The 23237-nt window shown below is 39.9% G+C and overlaps 1 protein-coding gene across 1 annotated transcript; it reads left to right on the forward strand.

Annotated features, from left to right (window-relative positions):
- Positions 1-19190: 19190 nt before the first annotated feature.
- Positions 19191-21114, forward strand: uts2r3 (urotensin-2 receptor 3; the record flags this gene model as incomplete). Its single annotated transcript, XM_083918446.1, has 1 exon — positions 19191-21114. One exon carries the CDS (start codon positions 19191-19193, stop codon positions 20331-20333), a length of 1143 nt encoding a protein of 380 aa, XP_083774572.1. The 3' UTR covers positions 20334-21114.
- Positions 21115-23237: the final 2123 nt, after the last annotated feature.

A 23237-nucleotide genomic window follows, 5' to 3' on the forward strand; every position in this document is an offset into this window, starting at 1 on the left:
AACTTGCTGATTAAACGAACTACACCACAGTCACATGACTTCACAGCGTCACCACCACTGAGCTCCCAACTTGTAATTTGATTTTGCGTGCTTACTTATTCTACAAAAGCCTTTTCTAAGTGTGATGTTGGCATCCCCTCTTTTGTCTCATTAAGCCACTTGTTTCAGGCATCTAACAAATCCACTTAGAAACGAGGGAGCCAGAAGTACAAAAATGCAAACTCATTTCCGTGTTTCAGACTCGTTCCAGCAGGACTCTATTCTCTGATGACTAGTGTGGCTTCAGCATTGTGCAAATACCATGAAGATGAAAAGAACACAAACCAGTCCAGGATTTAAAGGGTTCAACCAAAATGCATGAATATAACAAATTACCTTCCTAGGCCTTTATTACTCTGCTAAATGTAATAAAAACGGCAAAATTGGTGAAAAACTATAAAGTAGCTTATTAACCAGACAACAAATTGTAAATGTTGAACTGAACTGAATCAGGTGGTCTTTTTATGTCTTAATTTTCACAAAATAATAATGACTTTTTCAGTCTAGTGAGCAAATGTGTGAGGAGGCAGGCCTGACCTTGAGGCCTCTAGCTCCTGCCAACACTACCAAATGAACACGCTCTCAGGTCTGCTATCTCTGTGATTGGGTTAAAGCGTCGCTGGACAACTGTTGACAGTAGCTGGAGGAGGTGATGAGGGAAGTGTGTGTATGTGTGTGTATGTGTGTGTGTGTGTGTGTGTGTGTGTGTGTGTGTGTGTGTGTGTGTGTGTGTGTGTGTGTGTGTGTGTGTGTGTGTGTGTGTGTGTGTGTGTGTGTGTGTGTGTGTCTGTGTACACGTGTTGGCTAGCCTTATCCTGGTGATGTGGCAAATGTCTCAAATAACTTCTCATATAAGAACATGCAGGGGTGTCTGGGAAAGCTGTGCATGTGAAGTTGCTTCACACTGTCAGGACACCCAGAGCAGCGTTTGATCGACCGTCCTGCCGTATATGATTCACAAGGGCGATGGGACTGCTAATGTTTTTGGGCCCTTTAACCAAACAGATCTTCTTTAGCAGCGTCTGATACCAAGTACACATTATTCATTTTGAGCACTCACTTCAATCTAGCAAGTTATATTAAATAACCTTAATATGTATTAAGACTTTTGAATGTATAACAGTGGATAATAGTTCACTGAACTGGAAATATTTATATAGATATTTAGCAAACATTTATCATATTGACCAAATATGGGGTCATCAATAAACCACTCTAGAGCTACACTTAAAAGTCAATCGACAGAAAAATAATTGGCAACTATTATGTGTTATTGATTAATCATCTAGGGAGTTTCTCAGGGAAAAGTTGAGTCTCCTTAAATGTGAGTTTTTCCTCGTTTTACATTTTAATTAAATTATTTTGGGAAATTTGACAGTTGGTCGTATAAAACACCATTTTAGACTTTAGGAAATGATGATGGGTGCTTTTCACATGTGTGTGATGCTTTGTAGACCAATAGATCAATGGATAACAAAAATAATAATCTGCAGAAAAACTGATAATGAAAATAATAAGTAAGTTGCAGCTCTGAAACAATTCTACAATATGTTTTGTAGCTACAGACCGATGATGCATATACACCATATAGTTTTGAAGGTAAACTACCTATAGTCTAACCTGTTTAAACCATTTCTTAAAATGTACAAATTACTTGCCCCAGGATTCTTCTTTAAAAAGCAACACCAGAAGCACTTGTAAGTGGCATTGCACACATTAATGTAAAAACAACATTTATAGACAGCGACTACAAGAACTTTCAAGGTTGTTTTTAACAAAAACAAAGTTTATCCTGTACAAGTCTTCAACATTTAAGTTATTTTTCATTGCTGTTGGGAGATAGCTGAGGTTACCCCTTGTGATCTATTAAGAGCCTCTCTTCATTAGTATTTTATACCCCCAATATGCCATGATCACAATTAACACTATTCATTTGGACTTGGTTTTCATAGGAGAATCTAAATTGAATTACATCAGCATAAACTAAATTCACAGAGCAAAGTCTAATGCAGAGTTCCTCTTGCATCAATGTTCAGTTTTATAGCAGCAGATGTTAGTTCGACAGTATATGCAAATAACAAAGTTGCTGTGGGCAGTCTACTTGTATTAAAATTAGCAAGAATTCTGAGTATTACATTAACCCCCCAAAAAAAGAGTAAAACATCTACCTTGACGATCACATTCAGAATTCTCCTGCAAGAACGCATTAATCCACTTTCACCACCTCTTTTTTCATTGTGCGTTTCCCACCCTGTACTCACACTCTCTCTCTCTCTCTCTCTCTCTCTCTTTCTCTCCCCCTCTCCCTCTCCCTCTTTCTATCCAGATTATCTGACCATATTAAGGTGTTATGTGGCCAGATTAGATTTGCAGGGAATATGATTTCAGTGTCATTGAAAAAGGCACTGAATAAACTATGTTCTTCATTTTGTCACTCCTTCCCCCTCTGTGTCACATAATGTTGATAGTGATAAAGAGAATGTTGCTCTATGTGGCATATTTCATGTGTCATTAAATGTGATTGGATGGTCTCGAGATGGGGAGTTTAATTGACACTGTGGACACAATGTACAATACTTAAAACGCTCAAAAGTGACATTGTGATGCCACAACGCAAATGTGGAGACATCAATACTTGTCATTGATCAATGGGGGATAAAAACCAGGGCACAGAGTGGACCTCTCGCACAGTGTCACATGGCTCTCCGTCTCAGGCCTATTCTCCACATTTTCATTTCAGGCTTAAATATTGTATCGCACTTCACTTTACAAGGTGAATTTTAATCATATTTAATGTACGCAAAGGGGCTCCTGCAACAGCTGTAATAGCTGTGCATATCAAACAAAGGCCCGGTGACATTTTAAAACGGCAGTGGCCTTTTTGCCGATCGATACATTTCTAGTGAAGTGTTGATGTTGCAGCACCAGAGCACCAACCAGTAATGGATTTTACGTCACGACTAAACACTCACATGGTGTTGCTTAATATTTCAAACACACGCACGTTTCTAAATCTTTCAAAAGTTTGACGTTTAAAAAAGGACCATAATGGTGTTCTGTGCATAGATTTGAACAGAACAATGTTACTCATTCAATATCTCTCTGGGGAAATGTCACCTTAAGTGCATATTCATACTAAGAAACTTCAGATTCTGCTTGTGAAAGTTGTATGTAAATCCTATCAGGATATTATTGTGATACTATGGTGAATTTACCTTCTGATGGCATAATAATCTGCTGCCTAAATATTTCCTCTTGTGATCTTTACTTTTTTTTGTCTTTCTTACAGGACAAGCTGCCCCCCACCTTCTTTATTTGACACAAAGTCAAATGAAACCCCTAAGACATGATCAGTTCAGCATCTTGTGGTAAGAATATTGACTTATTGTCAGCTTTTTGTTGGTTTTGAGGGGTTGAATTGGTTTCTTTCAGTGGCATGTAGTTGTCGCTGATTGATCTTAGTTAAATAATTTTACCTCAACCTGCTTCAGACAAATAATCCATCACATTGAATTTTGTTTTTTTTGTCCAAGTGTGTTTGTAAGTAGCCTCAATTATTAAAACCACGAAGGATGAATTGGAAATGTATGTCAAGAAATCCTCAGTCCCAAGGTCTAATATTCAAATTAGTCCTCACAAAGATGGATTTACAAGTACACACATGCACGCTCTTGAAAACATCTGATAATAAGCACACAAGTACGGAGTCATCTTGGCACCGGGCCTTATTCCATCTAATTGAAACTTTTCTCCTGCCATCCCTCCCTCGGCTGTGTGCAGCGATCGAGGTCATTGTGTGATGATGACCGAAAGTTAATCTGGGGGGTTAAGATGGTGCAGGTTGCAATGTGCTGGTTATAACGCTGCACAACTCTTTTCTAATTAAGAAAATACTCAGAACTACTATTCAGAGTATTCAAATTAGACCCAACTTTATTATGTTTTACAGTTTTCTCCTATGATGTTAGAAACAGTCCCATTCGGTTACACCCTCTCCATTCAGTAATTGTCATATAGACACACCTGTTGTCTATTTATAAAGTCAATTTCCGTGTATAAATGACCACAGAGCTCAAGTCACCACATCCCCACCTTGCATCAACAAGAATAACAAAAACTTTTTCAGAGGTAATATTTTGTTACTTCATTGTTGTGTTAGTTTGCTGTAAATAGAGGTTTCTATTTTTCTAGTTAGTCAGTGTAAACCTGCCACACCACTGCACAAGTCCACAACTTATCATGAATGCATCAGCTGCTTTAACCCAGTCTGCCTGAGCATAGCACAGCTGTTTGATGATATTTGCAGATATTTCCATCTGAAATACAGCACAAACAAAGGATGTAACTTACAGGGAACACTGGTGTAGCATCACATTATACGTTGCCCATGATAGAATCACAACACCGATGATTTCACATCTGGTTCCAACAGTGTTTCGTTTTCTAAAATGACTATTCTGCAAATGCATTTAACACAGAGTTCGATGTTGCAGCACCATTGCTCTATTCTTTAAGCAAAGCCGCACGCATGTACATGTACACGTGTTATAATTTGAGTGTTTGACAGTCACAAATTAGAAAAATGCCAAATGCAAACAACAGTTACTGAAAGCGTCTGGACTAAAAGGACACAACCGTGCTGCAGTCGAATTGCAATATAAGTGTATGGATACTGTATCACAAAATGACCTATCATAATATGCCGTCATATAATTCGGCTCTTTTCAATTTCAAAGTGACTTGACTGGAAAAAGAAAAAAAAAACTGTTTTGCGCGATTCAATGTCTTAATGTTTAAATCTACTTCTGTAAATTAAAAAAATCAAAGAGATACAAACCAAATGGGGTATGACGTTTGAAGGACGTGGGCGCTCACCACGCAGAGAGGGCGAAATATGCTATTGAGTTGTATTATGACGCATAATAGGAACCAAAAGCTGCTTCATTGATTTTGGCCATGTTTGTTTTCTTATGCTTCCCCGTGTCCCCAAACTTTATAGAAGAGCAAAAGCGCCCTTTCACATCATCAGCTATAACATTTACTTGTCAACTGCCTTGTTTGCTATGCATTGCACTAATTACTTATTTTGAATTATGGTTACCTCAAAATGATCATCAATGAAAAATGACCCTGTTTGGTTGACTGCGGCTCAATTTACAATAAAATCAGGTCAAAATGGAGCCATGGGCACCTTTAAAAAAATAATCAGCTGGAGGAGAATCTGTTGCCTATAACCCTGTACTTTTGTCCGTCCTTGCAAAGACACTGCAAAAGAGCATCCTCTCAAAATCACAAATCATGTGTACTGTACATGTGTTTCAAAGTGTTTTGTCTCAGGTTTTCAGAAGGATTACATCACTTTAAATCAAATTTCAATATAACAGCTGTGTTTTCTGTCAGTTCTCACAACTTACAAAACCAAAAAAGGATTAAAGTTTAAATCACCAAGGTCTCCGGTCACCTCATCTGCTTAGTACTCTCGCTGTCATCAACATCATTCTTTCTTTATACTCCACCTCCTGCACAACAAAAGCTGTAGTCAAATGTGCCAGACTTAAAGCTAGAGGCTATTTTAAATGTCCAAATATACAGTAAAATGGAGGAAACATGTTTGAGCATGCTTTTGGACAAGCAGCACTAGTTTATGTAAAGAATCAATCACATCATATTCTCAAGCAGACAGCAACTCTACAAACCAAGATCCATACGTAACAGAAGAGATGTCAGTGTCTCTGACGATAAACGCCTAAATGATTCAAACTTCATCACATCTGTCTGCTGCTTTTCAAAATAAATGTAATCTATGCGTTTATGCTTTTACACTTGAGGTTCACGGGCAGAACTGCCAGACTGTCGATTAAGTAATAGAAATCATTTTCAAAACAAAAGTGGTGCTTAACCAGCAGCACTTACCGGCCGGTGACATTTTCCTCCCGTTAAAATCAGCGACGACGTCAGTTTTACTTTCAGTTTATAAAAAAAATAAAAAAACGCACTTTGAAAACGTGCGCGAGCTGTCTAGCTGGTGGTCCTGTCAACTGTCCGCGAGCGCTCAGGTAGTGCGTGTGCGCGCTCACGTTGCAACATCCTGTCCCCAATCACGCGCCTGAGGACTTCCAGAGTGACCTTCTGATTCATCACTGCATCACAGTTTGGATGTGTAATACACAAGGGTTATTGATCCCGGATTACTCCTGTAATTTAAAAATAAATACAATTATAATGATTTTATTTACACTGGGGATCAAAGGTTGTAGATGTAGAATCTTCATTAAAAGATTAATTTTTTAAACACACCCACAGGGCGTTTTAAGGGAACAGAATGAAAGTATTGCTTTTACATAAAAAATTAATTAAGTCTAAATTAATATTAAAACATTTTTTTCATGGGTTTGACAATGACTTTCTGTCACGTTCTGTTTACATTGTAAAGCCAATAGCGTTAGGCATTGGGGTTGCCAGGGTTGACTGTTGTTGGGTGCAGCTACCGTCGGCTGGCACTGGGTGAAATGGAGTTTGCCAATCCCGCAGCTGCGTTATTATCCCAGCAGCTGAATGACCGGAGACGGCAAAAACAAGAGTCACTATACTGTAGGCCAAGCATTCACTCGATGGACTGAGATAAAGCAAGCTGAAATGTCTACGTTTCTCCTTGATCGGTAAGCTTACTTTCATGTTTACTTAGCTGTAACAGCTAACGCCACTCAAACTCCTCTGCAGGACTTGTTTTAATGGTGCGATTTGTCGGAGGGGACGGGTTCAAACAGGCTCAAACTGACTCCGGTCACCTGGCAACCTGAGTGGTGGAATTATTTTCTGTTGTTGCTAGAACGATCTTGAGACAATAGATGGCAGTGTTCGGCTCAATCTCCATATTCTTGTTTATTTTTCAGGGTGGCATGGTGGAATGGTGGATTGCACTGTGGACTCACAGAAAGAGGGTTCCTGGTTTGGATCCCAGCTGGGGCCCTTCTGTGTGGAGTTTGCATGTTCTCCCCGTGTCTGCGTGGGTTTTCTCTGGCTTCCCCCCACAGTCCAAAGACATGCACGTGTTAGGTTAATTGATGACTCTAAATTGGCCGTAGGTGTGAATGTGAGTGTGAATGGTTGTCTGTCTCTGTTTGTCTCTATGTGCCCTGTGATAGACTGCCGTCCTGTCCGGTGTGTACCCCGCCTCACGCCCAGTGTCAGCTGGGATCGACTCCAGCCCCTCGTGACCCCGATAGAAACAAGCGGTTGAAGACGGATGGATGTTATTTTTAATTCAGAATTTGATAGAATATCTGCTGTGGCTATTCTACTGCTGTACTAGCATGTTTTTTTAAATAACCACTCTAATTTTGATCACCAGTGTACATGAAAACTCACATACTATAATAAATATTTAAAAAATGTAAAAATAAAATCCTTTATATATATATATATAGTTTATCGTTGATTAAGGCTATTACATAAATGCCTTGTTGACTCTCCCTTTATAGAGCCTATTTGTGGACTACAGGCTGCCTTTTTATTAACTTGCTGTATCTGTGCATTTATAAATATAAGTTTTGTCTGAGTTCTGACTAATTGTCATGTTAATTACATCTTACATAACATCACTGTAATACCAAGGATAAAAAAAAAGGTTGGATCCGACTGTTATGAAACCACTACAGAGGAAAATTAATTAATGGATGAATATGACTGATGTTAATTTTATGAAGAGTTTAATGAAGGTCTTTCTGTTCCTGTGTGTGTGTGTGTGTGTGTGTGTGTGTGTGCGTGTGTGTGTGTGTCAAAGAGAGCCTTATACAACATTGTTTAAATGCCAATAAAGCTCATTTGAATTTGAATGTAAATTTCAAGGCCAGACAAACAGACAGACAGAAAAAGAGAGAAAGATAGATAGAGAGAGAGAGAGAGAGAGAGAGAGAGAGAGAGAGAAGAGAGAGAGAGAGAGAGAGAGACGAAGTAAACAGTGACCATGTCGCCAGATTATTGAGTGGTGTGTGTGTGTGTGTGTGTGTGTGTGTGTGTGTGTGTGTGTGTGTGTGTGTGTGTGTGTGTGTGTGTGTGTGCGCGTGCGCGTATGAGAGAGACAGAGCGTCGGTGTGTGTTTACTAAAACTTAATCTGATTTAATCTCAGTCAAGGCCCCCAAGAAGTGACCTCTGATGTCATGAGCTCCGTCATTCTATGGAAATGAGATTGAAGGCGACTGAGCTCAGAAGCGACGTAACGCAGCAGCCACAACAGTCAGCTGAAAACAGCATAAACATGTAAACATTTGGATCCCTGTGCATTAACTGTCACCATAAACCAACAGTGGACGATCTGAATCCGCACCCCCTGTCTCTGTCCCTTTAAATTGCATAAGTGTAAAAACCACTAATTGTAATTGACTCAATGGAAAACTGTGCGGGGAGGGGGGGGGGGGGGGGGGGGGCAGGGAGAGAGAGAGTGACGTGGGCGAGGCATGATGATGTCAGACCTTTTTGACTGATTCAGACAGACCTGAGGTTTATACAGAGCCAGCAGAATTTTACTGATGAAGAGGAGAAAATGATGCACGTCACCAGTCACTCTATTGTCTTTTCTTTTTGTGCTGATGCAACAGACCTGGGACAAACAGTATCTGCACATGCTCCTGCAGCAAGCTCAAACATGGCAGGAAAGTATGACACCTGCATTTTTGATAACATGGTTACTGGGGTCGCCCTTGGGGCAGTGGTGGAAATTAACTAAATACTTTGCTCACGTACTGTACTCAAGTACAGTTTTGAGATACTTTTACTTTACTTGAGTAATTCCATTTTAATCTACTTTATACTTCTATTCCACTACATTTCAGAGGAAATATTGTACCTTTCACTCCACTACATTTATTTGATAACTTTAGTTACTATTTACTTTACAGATTCAGATAATTGATACAAAATATTATGAACAAATAAAATAACATAAGCTACACAGCAGTATATAAAGTAAATAATCAGTCCCATTTTCATCAGCTGCAACATTTAAGTGATATTTACATGAATCTATCAATAATTATGATTTAATATTCTGAAATGGGCCATTCTGCATAATGAGTACTTTTACTTTTTATACATTTTGATGTTAATACTTTTGTACTTTCACTTAAGTAACAATTTGAATGCAGGACTTTTATTTATAATAAAGTATTTCTACAGTGTGGAATTGATACTTTTACTTAAGTAAAAGCTCAGAGTACTTCTTCCATAACTGGCAGGGGGTGTTAAGTTGTTGATCATAAACTGCATCGTCCCTGATTCCTTTGCTGCATGTTGCTCTTCAGCTCAAATAGACAAATAAGATGTATTTGCATGAATATGAGTGACTTTACTGCCAACGTTTACATTAATATCTTATCTATTGCCTCTCTCTCTGTCCATTTCTTTACTATAAATTCTCCAATAAAATGCATGAAAATACAATAAAATGTGGTAATCTGTGTTTACTGTGACTGGACTTCCTTGTGTTGTGTAAATAAATGTTTGACTCAATTTGATTGTGGTAAACAGTTGCAGCCAGCGTATGCTAAAGTAAACCGGTGAAATATGTTCATTTGGGGCAAAAACTTTTTACTTGTTTGATGAGTAATGAAGCATAAAAGCACCAGCAGCGCTCGTTTGAGTGAGCCGACATTTCCACTATTTAGTTTTCATCGTGAGCTTTTTTCACAGAGCGGCATTATGAGTCATTTAATGTACAACAGTGATTTGGAAACTTGATGTCATGTTAACATAACTTTGTTTTTTATAATTTAGAGGGAATATCTGCAGCACAGTGGCAGAGTGAGGAGGGGGGTGGGCCTGAAGCATTGCATAATTAGTCCCTGATTATTATTAATATTATGAGCATGTGGGGATGCAGTTCTGATCCTGAGCCACCAGTGGGCAGATCGAAACAATGTTTGGCCTCCATCAGTGAGCCTGCAGTTAAAGCTCCTCAGCTACTTGAAAGTTTTCATTGTAAACTGGTGATAATCGGACTGCAGGGTGACCAGAGGCTACACACCTGGTTTCTGAGGTCCTAATTACAAGCCGGGATTTAAAATCAGCAGCTGTGGAGACAGTAAAAGAGCACGACTTCACACCTTAGGGTGTTTTTACGACTGGAAAGATGCTAAACAGAGGTGACAAGAGAGAAACAATACCCGCTTACACATTTAGTTTATAGAAATTCCCGCCTGGAGCATGCAACATGTTTTAATGAACAGTAATAAAACAGTCATTTCACAGTCCATTTCATTACTTAGTTTTTACACCTATTCATAGTAAATCAAGGGCATTATTAAACTTTTTTTTGCTTGGTAAGCAAGAGTCTATTTCCCTGCTGGCTGCTATGGTAACGTTGCCTGTGAAAGGCTGATTGGTTTCTGCAGATGGAGCAGCAAAGTCAGGCTCATTGTCCAGATTTTGTCACAGTAACACAAGCTCCAAATCTAATGCTCCGTGATTTCAAGGGTAAGCACATATTGGTTCAATGTGTGTCCGTCCTCTGCAGACTTAATTCACGGTCCAACAAGAAACATCCCCTGTACTTCAGACTTAAGATCAAGCTCAAAGTGTACACAGGTAAACAAATCCTCTTGTGTCAACAATACTGCGGATTCAGTTCAAAAACAAAAGGGCCATTAGATGTTAAATGAGATCAGTTGTTTTTATTATTGATTAAGCTACTGATTATTTTATAGATTTCTTCTCCTTTTTGATTTGAGAAGTGGATTTTTGGCATTTCTGCTTAATTGAGAAAAATTAAAGGTGCCATATTGTAAAAAGTGAAATTTGCATGTCTTTTTTATTATGAAGCAGGTCAAGGTGCTAAATAAACACAGTGAAAGTATCAAAACGCTCAATCCAGCCCGTATTCAGTATCTGTGAGCCGTCAGGACTTCCGTACGGTTGAGATGTTACAACTATACCGGTAGGAAGTGTTGTTACAGCGCTGCAAGATTCGTTCCCTAGCTGAGCTGCAACGATGTTGAGAGTGCAGATGAGGAAGACCCGGCAACTCTGACCATTCAGAGCAATGGGCTTTTCAGGCGCAGGGCTTAAAGAGACAGGTGCTAAAAGGAGCGTTTCAGACAGAAGCCGTGTTCAAAACTGTTCCCTCACTCACTCCCTCGCTATACCCTATATATTGTTTATTAAATAGTGCACTATATAGGGAATAACCAAACGAGATTCCGGACACTGCACTGGAATTTTCTAAAAAAAAGCATTGCGTCAGTAGATTCGTCTGATATATGTTTGACGGAAGCGGGCATGCCCAGCATCATCTAAACAAATGGGGCCGTTATCCCATTTACAGTCTGTTTATAATACAAACCTGCACTCAGGAGAACAGTAACAGGGTGTGTTGATGTTGCATGTTAATTTCAATGTTAAATCCCAAATAAATTGTTGAAATTTCGATGGTGTGAAAGTGTGGTTTTGTTTACAATGGTTGTGTGTCCTGATTGTGAGCTGTAATAGCCCACGGTTAATTTATTTCATGAGCGAGTGACAGTTGTTCGCAGCTGAAGTTAGCTCTCAAATACCGTTAGCACCTCTTCTTTTTGTCTTCCAGGAAAACATGACTGCATTGCATTGTGGTATAGGGGAGTAAAATGTAGTGTACATCGTATGTACACTCAAATTAACTTGTGCATTGTGGGTATTTTATAGTGGACTATATGGTGAATGATATCTACCACTGAGAATTCTAACATCACTACAAAATGACGAACACACTATATAGCGCACTACTTCTATGATAGGGAATGATTACGAACAAAGCTAGAGTGAATACAGGTACATTCAGACAGACAGTATGAGAAAAAGTATGTGTATTTTGAAGATTAAAGCATATAAACATATTCTAGTAGAACCCCAAACTTCACGTATAAACCTGAAAATGAGCATAATCAGAATCAGATTTGGAATCAGAATCAGCTTTAATGTCATGTACTGTGCAAACATACAAGGAATTTGACTCCGGATTTTTTCTCTCCTCTTTGTACACAATACACAAAATACAAAAAGCACAGAAAAATACAAAATAAAAATAAAGTATTTACCAAAACAGACAAGATTAAAGATATAAATATATATACATGTTTAGTGCAAATGGGCATGCGATGGCAGGGGGATTATGGGGAGATCAGGGAGACGGCCTGGGGGAAGAAACTGTTGTTGTGTCTGGTGGTCTTGGCATACAGAGCTCTGTGACGCCTAGCAGAGGGAAAAAGTTCAAACAGTTTGTGTGCAGGGTGTGAGGGGTCTGCAGTGATCCTTCCTTGTTTCTTCACTCTGGACTGGTATAGGTCCTGAATGGAGGGCAGGTCTACCCCGAGGATTTTTTTTTTGCAGACCTGATTGTCCGTTGCGGTCTGTTCCTGTCCCGTTTGGTGGCCGATCCAAACGTGACAGTTATTGATGTGCACAGGACAGACTGGATGTTGGAGGTGTAAAAGACGATGAGCAGCTCCTGAGGCAGGTTGAACTTCTTCCGCTGTCGCAGGAAGTACAACCTAACATGGGACCTTTAAGTACTCATCATCAAAGGGGCATATTCATTTTCTGTCCATGAACTTATTATTCCAGCTCTGCTATTTTCTAATCGTTTATCATCTTCAATCTTATTCAAAAGGCATATGGAACTATGCAAATGATGTGTTAAATATGGTTGCAAAGAAATGTATTTTAAAAAGGACAGGAGGAAAGACTTGAGGAATCTGGGTGCATAACCGCGCTAAATCTCAGGGTGTACTCGCACAGTACAGACTCTTGGCTTGGGTGGGATCAATAACTCATCACAAGTTGTTGATCAGCCCGGTCCAACAACCATTTGTCACAAACAAAAAAATGTCCGCCCATTTAATCAAGACAACGCTACCGAGGACGAAATGGGTAAGCTAATTAATGAAATGAACGGAGAAAGCAAGGACAGCCAGGAAAAGGTTAGGGAGCTGTTAATGTTTACGTGTCAGGGCATTCGTCAAACTGTGACTACCCACTGATTGGACATGTTACAGCCCCTTCATTCGAGTGGGCTGCATAAATAGATGAAGACATACAGAATAATAAAGATGTTTTTTCAAGGGAGTGTTCGTGTGATCTCAAGCTCCATTTTTGTTTTTACATGCTCAACCTCTTGTGAACTCACAGTAGCACAAAGACACCTCAGGGACACTTTGGCCTCATGATGTCCTGACACAGGAGCTGCAGAAACCCCAGAATATAAGAAGTGGCAGAAAACATTTCTAGGTGACCAGCACTTAATGAGTATAATGAAATATGTGAGTTTGGATGGACTCCGATGTAACACATTCACTGTCATGATGGTCAGGTTCTGTAACACAGAGGACTCTTTTCAAGACGGGGACCCCTCAGGAAAGTCCCTTGGAATAATTTCACATAGCCTTTACTTTTACACTTGCATTTCCTTAGTTATCTGAAAGAACACCACAAGAGAAATGTATTGGGGAGATATTAGATATGTATTAAACATATTTGCAGATTCAAAAAGCTATAGATTTGTTATATTATAATGTAATCCATTAACTATGATAGATTTAACTATAAAGCCATTAGTAAAAATATATTAAATAAATGCAGTAAATAAATATTTATAATAATAAAAAGTATTAATAATAACACCAACAATATTAATAATAACAATGCTTTTAAAGACTGACGATATAGCCAGTTTTCCAGTAATTATGGTATTATTTTGTATACTCCTGTGTGAATTTAATACGTAACAAAGTATTTTCTCATACTATGAACATCTGTTGTGCAAAATATAAACTCAAAATATTTCACATCAGATTTTCTGAAATATCTGAGTTAGTAATTGCTTGTTATTATGAATTTAGACGACACGATATCACAATATCTTTATATACGTTTACATCACGATACGATTCCATTGAAAGATGATGAATGATCCTATTGACTGTTGGTTGAACAAAACAAGCAATTTAAAGATTGTGCTTTAGGAAAAAAGTACTATTTTCTAACACTTTATAGACTTCAAAATACTCCTCCTAACCTTCAAAGCTCTCCACCATCTGGCACCACCCTACCTGTCTGACCTCCTTATCCCCCGCCGCCCCTCCCGAGCCCTCTGATCCTCCTCCTCCCTAACTCTGACCATGCCACCTTCCAAACTCAAAACCTTCGGACACAGAGCCTTCTCGAGAACTGCACCCCGACTCTGGAACTCTCTCCCCCAGCCCATCCGCGACTCTCCATCACTCACAACATTTAAATCCCGTCTAAAAACCTTCCTTTTCTCACAAGCCTACAACCTCCCCTACCCATAACTACATTCACTCCTGTCCTCTCCCCCCGACCCCCCCTCCCTCCGCTCTCCTCACCCATTCAGCCCCTGACCACCCCCCCCCCCCCACTGCTCTTCAATCCATATTGTTGTACCTGTTTCTGCCTGTTTGTCTGTATCAGCATTACCCCATGCCCCCTTTGCTTTGTTTCCCTGTCATCCTTGTCTTCTGTTGTTTGCTACCTGTTACATGTGTGTCTATGTACTACCTGTCCTGCTCTGTAAGCGACTTTGGGTCTTTGAAAAGCGCTATACAAATTAAATGAATTGACCAAAGTCAGTCAGTTATATAGTCAGATTTGGAAAATGAGCAGACAAACAATTGGGAAACAATCTAAAACGTAAACAAAAATCTGTATTTGATTAACTAATGAAGGATCTTTTGATAAACAAAGACTGATAGACACATTTATTGATAGACTGTAAATATGTTCACTCATTCAGAGATCACAGATATTCAAGACCAGCTGCTCAGTGTTTTAATTTGTTTAAATTTACTTTATTAATATTCTTATTTTCTTGATTTGGGTCTGTCATCTTGCGGGTAGCCTACCTCTCCCTCGTGGGATTAATAATGGTTTATCTTATCTCAACTAAATATACTAATCATCTTAAAATTGTAATACAGTTCATCATGTTGGCAATTATGAAATCTACATAGCTGATTCCTTTGTCTACAGGTATAATTGACTTGAAAAGCTTCATAGTCAGCATAGGGGAAAGGAATGAGTTATCATTTCTTTCTTTCATCTTCACACTGTCTATATTTGCATACTAAAGATGTATGCACGCTAATTAATAGGGGAACACACACTCACTGCAGGTCAAAGCACTAGGACAAAGCCCATAGCTCAGGTAAATGTAATTAGAAATTATGTAAAGTGTCTGCACAGAAAGATTGATGTGTTCTGACGAAGACAAATAAACAGCACAGTACTCCGGCTCTTTCAGTCTCCTCCACCCCCAATCCTCTTTTCCATGTTAAAGTTAAGTAATATAATTTCCAAATGTCAGTTCAGAATATTCCTTTTTTCCACACAGAGCACCTGATATCACTTCATAGACACTTTTTTTCTGCAATCTTGGCACTCTAGCCTCCATCTCCATTTCCATCTAATACGTTAATACTGCCTGTGTCCTTGTACGAGGGAGCCTGTGCTTCTCATGCCTCCACGCACCCCCCATCCTATTTTGGCATGCTTGTGCCAGGTATTTGTTCAAATTCCTCACACCCCGTGGGGATAGGTATGTCCCCCCTTCCACCCGTCCCTCTCTCATCTTTACAGCCTGTCTCTGTCTATCTTATGTACGCCAGCACATATATGAAGGAGCCAACGTGGACTCCCCGTCGCCACCATGAGGCGTACAGCCTACACATTTTACTGGCTAGTCACAACTAAATCATTTCCAAGTTGTTCAGCCGCTTGAAGCTGGCAAACCACAGCTGTGGGCTCCACGACAGCCGGGCCAAAAACAACTCGGAGGATAACAGGCAACTGTAAGTTGCTTTTGATAACTGCTGAAAGACCCGTTTATTCTGTGGAGTTGTCAGGGCTTAAGGTCAGGCCGCTTATTAGATCTACCAGTTAAACTTTTCTCTGACATGGAAAAATGTTGATACAGGCAAGTATCCTGGATAATTAATTTCCTGTATAATTTAAACACCAAACCATCGTATAAATCCTTTGGGGGGGTGCGAGGCGCCTTGTGTTTGAACATGAGCCGATGTGGTTTTGACATTAGGTCAGAGTTGAAGTGCATTAGTTATTGTAGTGCGTCATGAAATGATAGCAAATAACGATGATACGCTGGTTTTAGTACGTTTGTCTCTCTGCCCTACCCACAGTCGAAACTCTGCAGAGTCAAATTCAATCTTACTGGAAGAATCCGCTGTGTGCATTTTCCTATTCATGCTTACATTTTTCAGGTATCAAAAAGAAAACAAGATCTAATCACAAACAGGGAAAGTGTCAAAGTCAATTCGACATGCCTTCTGATTGACCCGTTTCTGTTGGAGGAGTAACCCCATGACCTTTGAGTAGCAGGGACGGTTTCTTTAACCACTAATCCAATATATACTGTCCATATAGCGTACTCTCTATGTTTATTAAGACTTTAAATTGTAGAAAAACACCCCAGAGTGCAAAAGGGAACCACAGATCACTTGTTATTCTTTTACTAATGTGACTGTCCAGGTCCTAACCTTTGTAATGCCTCGACTCTATCCACTGATGTACTATTATCAAGTGTCATGGTCATGTTTTTTATTGCCATTTGGACCATAAAGGCATCAATTTGTTTTTAGTGCCACTGGCATCGCAACAACAAGGTTGTCTTTATTGCTGAGAGACTAAAATAGAGGTCAGTTATAAAAACAGGAAAGAACTATTTAATAAAGATGATGCATTTTATTGTTTCTCTTCTTCACCACATTCTTTAGTTAAAGTATGCATCAAAGTAACAGTGCTATTACTGAATAAACCCAGGTTATCACAGATTCCTTTCAAAACCTAATGTAGTACCTATGACTTATATAGCACCGGATTATTTGCCAAAATATGATGTTACGATACCATTTATGGTCAGCTTCTTGACTTTTATGGAAAGTCTTTGCAGTGCATTCAATGTGAGACTTATATCTGGCTAAAAGGTATTTAGTGAGTCATCAAAGTGTGATCAAACCTACTGTAAATCCCCCAAAACGTGGTTACAAAATATTTAAAACACACAGTAGCTTGATCAGTAATGTGGGCTGAGCAGTGGTCATAATTTAAAGCAGTTGAAATGGGCTGACTGTAGTAGTGAATGTTTTTAACACTGATCCTGCATTATTTTCACGACAAGTATATTTCAACCACAAACCTCATTTGATTTGGAAAAAAGACTCTTCCTGTTATTTCTTCCTACATTAATAACTATTGGACAGTGAAATATATTATATTAAGGTCACTGATAAATACCCTGTTGGTGCTCCGTTTTAAATATATATAAAAGTGGGGGCTCACAGCACCCCCAGTTCAACCTCATATTAATATTTAGTAGGCAGGAAGAGCCCCCTCACTCATCATCCCACCCCTTTTTTCCACTCACACACACTCCGCTCCCTTCAGACACATCAGAGACTGCAGTGAGCAGGACAGACAGCAGAGAACTTTGGAGGCAGATTGTCGCCACTCAACACTCCTCCTGCTACAGAGAAATAATAATAATTATTATTATTATAATAATCTGTTACCTGAAGAATTCAGAGGCATACTTCAAAAATGGGAACTGAGTTTTTTCACCAAACAAATCCATGGAATATTTTTTTTACAGCGCCTGGGATTAAACTGTTTTAAGGTAAATCTTTAGAAAATAAATCTGGCGAATTATTCCCTGATTCATTTGTGTGATTAGGTTTATATAAATAAGCTGGTGTGTGAATTGTAGGCTTGTACTGCACGTTTTTCTTACTAGGGCCCAAACACAAGGCCATTATGAAACAAATAATAGGCCTATAGGATAAACCGTTTCCTCTTCTTTAAATCTTAGTATTAATCAATCTTCTCTGCTCTCTCTAAATAGTTAAAGTGGCCTAAAATGGTTTTAAATATTTTATTTCTAACAGCGCGGTTGCATCATGTTGAATTCGCCCGCTGAAGGAAACCATTTATCCTGTAGGTTGTTGTAAAATATGAAAAGGCATCTACACATTTGCATCAGTGATTATAAATTAAAGGGAATTTGGTTGAATTAAAGTTAATGTCCTGTCATGGTTTTAAGACAGCGGTTATTTAAAGGGAGCCGGTAACGTATGGAGGCGCGCAGCAGCACCGCGGGGGTTTGGCTGCTCCTCCGCAGTCCAACAGTAGCTCTTAACCCCGGTGCAGCCTGGGTCACCATGTGTCAAACAGGCCGTTTCTGTCAGGCACCCCGCGTCTGCTTTGATGTCTCTGCAGATTACATTTCTCCAGAAAAATCACCAACTCTTAGTCGATTGAGCTTTTCTCACAACTGACAAAATAACATCACGAAACAAATCGTAAAAATGGCCACACTCTTCTTCTGGGGCTTCAAACTCTAAATTTGTAAAATGTCAGCTTATGTTTTACAGTTAAAATACCGCTGTATTAAATAAATAAAGTCACACAGCTAATCCACCATGACCACCGATGTCCCCGCACCCACATTCAAACCACGGGTGCGTAATAACGCACAACAGAAGCGCAGAAATCTAAATCAATGCTTGACCATATAGAATTTATTTTCACGAAAATGAATAGTCATGTAAGCTCTCTAATATGTTTCTTACACTTTTTTCGTGTACCAATTAAGCTAATTGTTGTCCAACTGCTGACCTATGTAATAAGGAACGGGCTCTGGAGGTTTCTAGATTTACAGCCTCCAGCTGGAGCCCTCCTACTCTGAAAATCTAATTATTTTACTAAAACCATGACAGCCTTGCTTGGCTCCCTGTGAAACTATAAAACTGTACCAACCAGAGCAGGTTCCTACAACATAAACCATCCTGGTTTTGCTGACATTTTCTACTACGTTTCTATTACTTTATTTACTTCATCTGGTGTCATGATTCACATATAAATCACTTTGAAGCATCAGTTGTAGCTTTGTTGTTAGTTTTAACCTGGATCAAAAATAAAATCTATACAGATCTATGGAATATAACAGAGTAAGATATTGATGAAAACTAATCAAAACATCCTGTTGTTCTCCTCTCCACCTGCTTCTTCCACATGTCCCTCATCTCTGTCTCTCAACAGACCATCTAACATTCACCGACTGCATTCCCTGTAACTTCTGCTTTTATAATTTCACATTATGGACCTCTCAGGCTCTTTGCCTCCACCTTCCCCATACACATTCCCTATTATCCCCAATGTCTCTGTGCCCTCCTCCTCTCCGTCCATCTCTCCATCACCCAGCCTGGCGTCCACAGCTCTCTTCTGCTCGCTCCTCTCCCTCCTCTCCTTGCTTGGCATCATAGGGAACCTCTACACTATGGGCCTCCTTCTGAGGCGCAGGAGAAGCCGGAGAAGGCGTGGAGCAGGACCAGCCTGCTGCCTAATGAGAGTACCTGTACCATCCTGCCTTGCAAACACCTCCTCCCCTTCGTCCTCCCCCTTCTCCTCTTCCTCCCCCTCATCTTCCCTTCACCTCCAGGTGCTGAGCCTTGCTTTTGCTGATCTGCTCTACCTTTTCACCGCTCCCTTCATCGTATACGACAGCCTGGCGTCCGGCTGGGCCTTTGGTGAGCCAGGCTGCCGCCTCCTCCTGAGCCTCGACCTCCTCACCATGCATGCCTCCATCTTCACTCTCACCGCCATGAGCCTGGACCGCTACCGGGCTGTGGCCCATCCCCTGCACACCTCCTCCTCTAACTCCTCTGGCCTGCTGCGTGTAGGCCTGGCCTGGGGGCTGGCTGTGGCTCTTAGTCTGCCCATGATGATCACGCTGCACCTGGAGGATGGGGAGAACCAGGAGGGCCAGCTGTGTGTGCCGGCATGGGACGAGCAGAGCTCCAAGGCCTATCTGAGCGTGCTCTTCTGCACCAGCATCCTTGGTCCTGGGCTGGCCATCGGAGCTCTTTATGCCACTCTAGGTCGGCTTTACTGGGTGTCTCAGACAAGGCCAGCCTGGGCCAGTGGGAGCAGCACTGCTTGTCCTCCCCGTGCCCCCAGACCCAAAGTCCTGCTCCTCATCCTGGGAATCGTCCTGGCCTTCTGGGCCTGCTTCCTCCCTTTCTGGATCTGGCAGCTGCTGCCTCTCTACAAGCCAGACATGCTGCGGACAGTACCAGTAGGGACGCAGGTGACAGTGAATCGTATCCTCACAGGGCTGACGTATGGAAACTCTTGTGTGAATCCATTCTTCTACACTCTATTGACTGGAAAACGAAGACGCAACCGGCAGACGCTGACATCAGCAAATGAGCTGTGCCGTAAGAGCAGTCCACTGCAGTAGTGTGTATGTCTCTAACAGTAGACACAATAATGTGAGTGCGTACATACATGTGTGACAAGGTACTGTATATAAATGCTTTATGAGATCCATAATAGGCACCAAAGACTATTGATTTATCCTTAGCCTGCAAACTAAGGAAACAGAACAATAGCAAATGATAGCACTTTGTATAAATGCTTTGTGAAAGAACTTCCTGTTAGGAGACAATCAAAAACACAATCTTTATAAAGATGTGTCCCCTCATTGACCCTTTATCTGAAAACATTTTCCAAACTTTGGTGATCATATGAAATAATGTGTCTTTAATTGCTGTAGTAACAAGTTTACACAGTGAATGATATCATGTGGTAAAGTAATACCACAGCATTACTCAAACAGTGGCAACACAAGTGGGTACTACAGTTATTACTTATATTTAATAACAGAGAGGAATGGTTTATTTAGGCAACAGAAATCCTGTACTGTAATATGAGAGCAGAGCTCATGCTGTATGATGCGCATGCACAAGCATTTCAACCCTGAAGCACTTCTGCTTGTTTTCAGACAACTTACAAAGAAAATGTTTGTTTTTTAATAACTGGCTGTAACTGGTCAGAGCTCCGTTGGGACATTTATCTGAGACATTGTTTGTTGACCTAATGAATTATGTTTGAGTAGGTCAACAGTCTTTTGTTTGCTTCCCCTAAACCCTGACATACCTAAAACTTACTTCCTTTTTTCTTTTCTTTTTTTAAATAATCATGACCTGCATGTACGGGTCTGAAAATATACTTATTATTTCTGAATCATGCAATGCTTTGCATGGCCTCAACTTGTGTTGATCGTAACTGATGTTTATATTAAAATACAGCCTTGAATAAAGACTTTCTATAATTCACTGTGTGATTGGATCTTTAACTGGGAGACAGAAAGTGACCTTTCGCTGTGCAAAAAAGAACATAACATAAACAAAGATCACGTTAGGGTGTTCAGCAATAATAGATGTGAAAATAAAGAAAAACCCAAGAAACAACCTGGAGACTGAGAAGCAGATGTGATAACAAATGTAAAAGGTAAGATATACTAAAAAAATAAAAATAAAAGACAATAAAATCCTTGAGTTGCATGCATTTGTTTGTGTGTCTGTGTCAGCATGTCAGGGACTCTGGAAGGTCTTCCCCGTTCTTGTGTATACACTTGCTGGCTGGCGTTTCTGTGTCTCCCTGTAGCAACGGCCCGTCTCCATCTGTCCGACTCAAAGGCTGCACTGTGCTTTATCCCAAACCCTGCTGCTCTTTGACGCAGATGAGCAAATATTGTTGTTTGACAGAAAGGAGGAAGGATGGGGATGGAATGATAGGACAAAAGGAGGTGGGGTGGTATCATGCGAGCATGGTGCTTTGGTCAGAGACATGGTGTTACTTTGGTGAGGGGGCGGCGTCCTGGAGGCCTAGGGGTTTAAGATGCTGACCATGTAACTGTAAAGGTTCCAGGTTCAAGTCCGGCAAGGAAATATTGTTGCATGTCGTCTCCCATCTCTCTCTCTCTTTACTGCATACTTCTAATTAAATATTTCTAAAAAGGGAAACCTGAAGAACGTTCCACTAGATGTAATGGCTTGTTATTACCTCAGCAATACCTCAGCAACCTCAGCAATACCTCTGTCTGTTTGCAGAAAAACTACAAGCCCGATTTCCATGCCACTTGGTGGAAGGGTGTAGCATGGACCAATTGATGAATCCATTATATTTTGGAGGAGATCGAATCACAGGATAATTATATACACAAATTATTTTTCACTTCCGTTAACATGCAAAATAAAGCTTTTTTACTGCATTCATGTGGTGTTGGAATGATTGGGAAAATGTGTTCAAGACTGGGAGAATGCACACTGCATTAACATGGTGAGATAGAGAGCTGTAGTTTAAATCACTTTTTAAAGTTAATGCCTGCATCTGTTCTGTTAGATGTGAACTTTCCCTCAAGGATAATGAACCTCCTTAAAAATAATTAAACAAACCCATGTAACCAAGAAACCAAGGACTTTTCCTGCCCAATTTCCTTAAATTTAAGGACTTGACACAGCATATTTTGAAACATTGATCAATGTTAATTACGGTTATAACACTGAGAATTTTAATAATGAGACATAGCAGGCTTTATAGAAGCTATCAGACATCAACTAAAAGAGAGACAGGCTTGAATATATGAACATGTCTCAACTGAGCTGTGTTATGGGCTAAGTTGACGATGGCAACTGACGGTAGACTGTCGTCTCTTGCCTTCTATAAAACGACAAAACAATAAATCGTGCAAGTTGAGAAATACAGAAAACTTCAATTTCTATTCAAAACATATAGATCCAAGCACTTTCAATGACCCGTCTATCTTCAAAAACTTTCAAGGCCTTGATTTATCGTCCCCAAACTCACAAAAAAAACCAGGAGCATGAAATAAGGCACATTTTTCCATTAAAAACTCTCTGGGGAGGATTTCTTTAGTGTAAATTTGAAACGTATTTCACTTTGCACTGTAGAAAACCTGATAAAACCTTATACAAAATAAATAAACTGTAAAACAACAACAAAAAAAGTGTATTCATTCCCATGAAAGCAAAAATGACATATCAAATCTAAAACAGCAATACTGTCCCCCGGGAAGAGATTCTTAATAATATTCCAGATCTCTATGTCATTTTGACACAGAGCAGTGGGAGACAGGTAAGGAAGTGACAGGGATCCTTTATGTTTGTAATTCCATCAGTGTTGTTTTTGTCCACCTAAATCACACAGAGGGCCATTAAGCTCTATAACTGTGGTTTACTGTGTTTTGACTTGACATTCAATAACATCCCCAGGAAATGGATGATTTGAGTGATTACATGTTAAATGCAACGTAAAATGAGATTTAAATTATGTTAGGAAA

The sequence above is a fragment of the Echiichthys vipera genome (assembly GCF_963691815.1).
Source record: "Echiichthys vipera genome assembly, chromosome: 8".
NCBI classification, from domain to species: Eukaryota; Metazoa; Chordata; class Actinopteri; order Perciformes; family Trachinidae; genus Echiichthys; species Echiichthys vipera.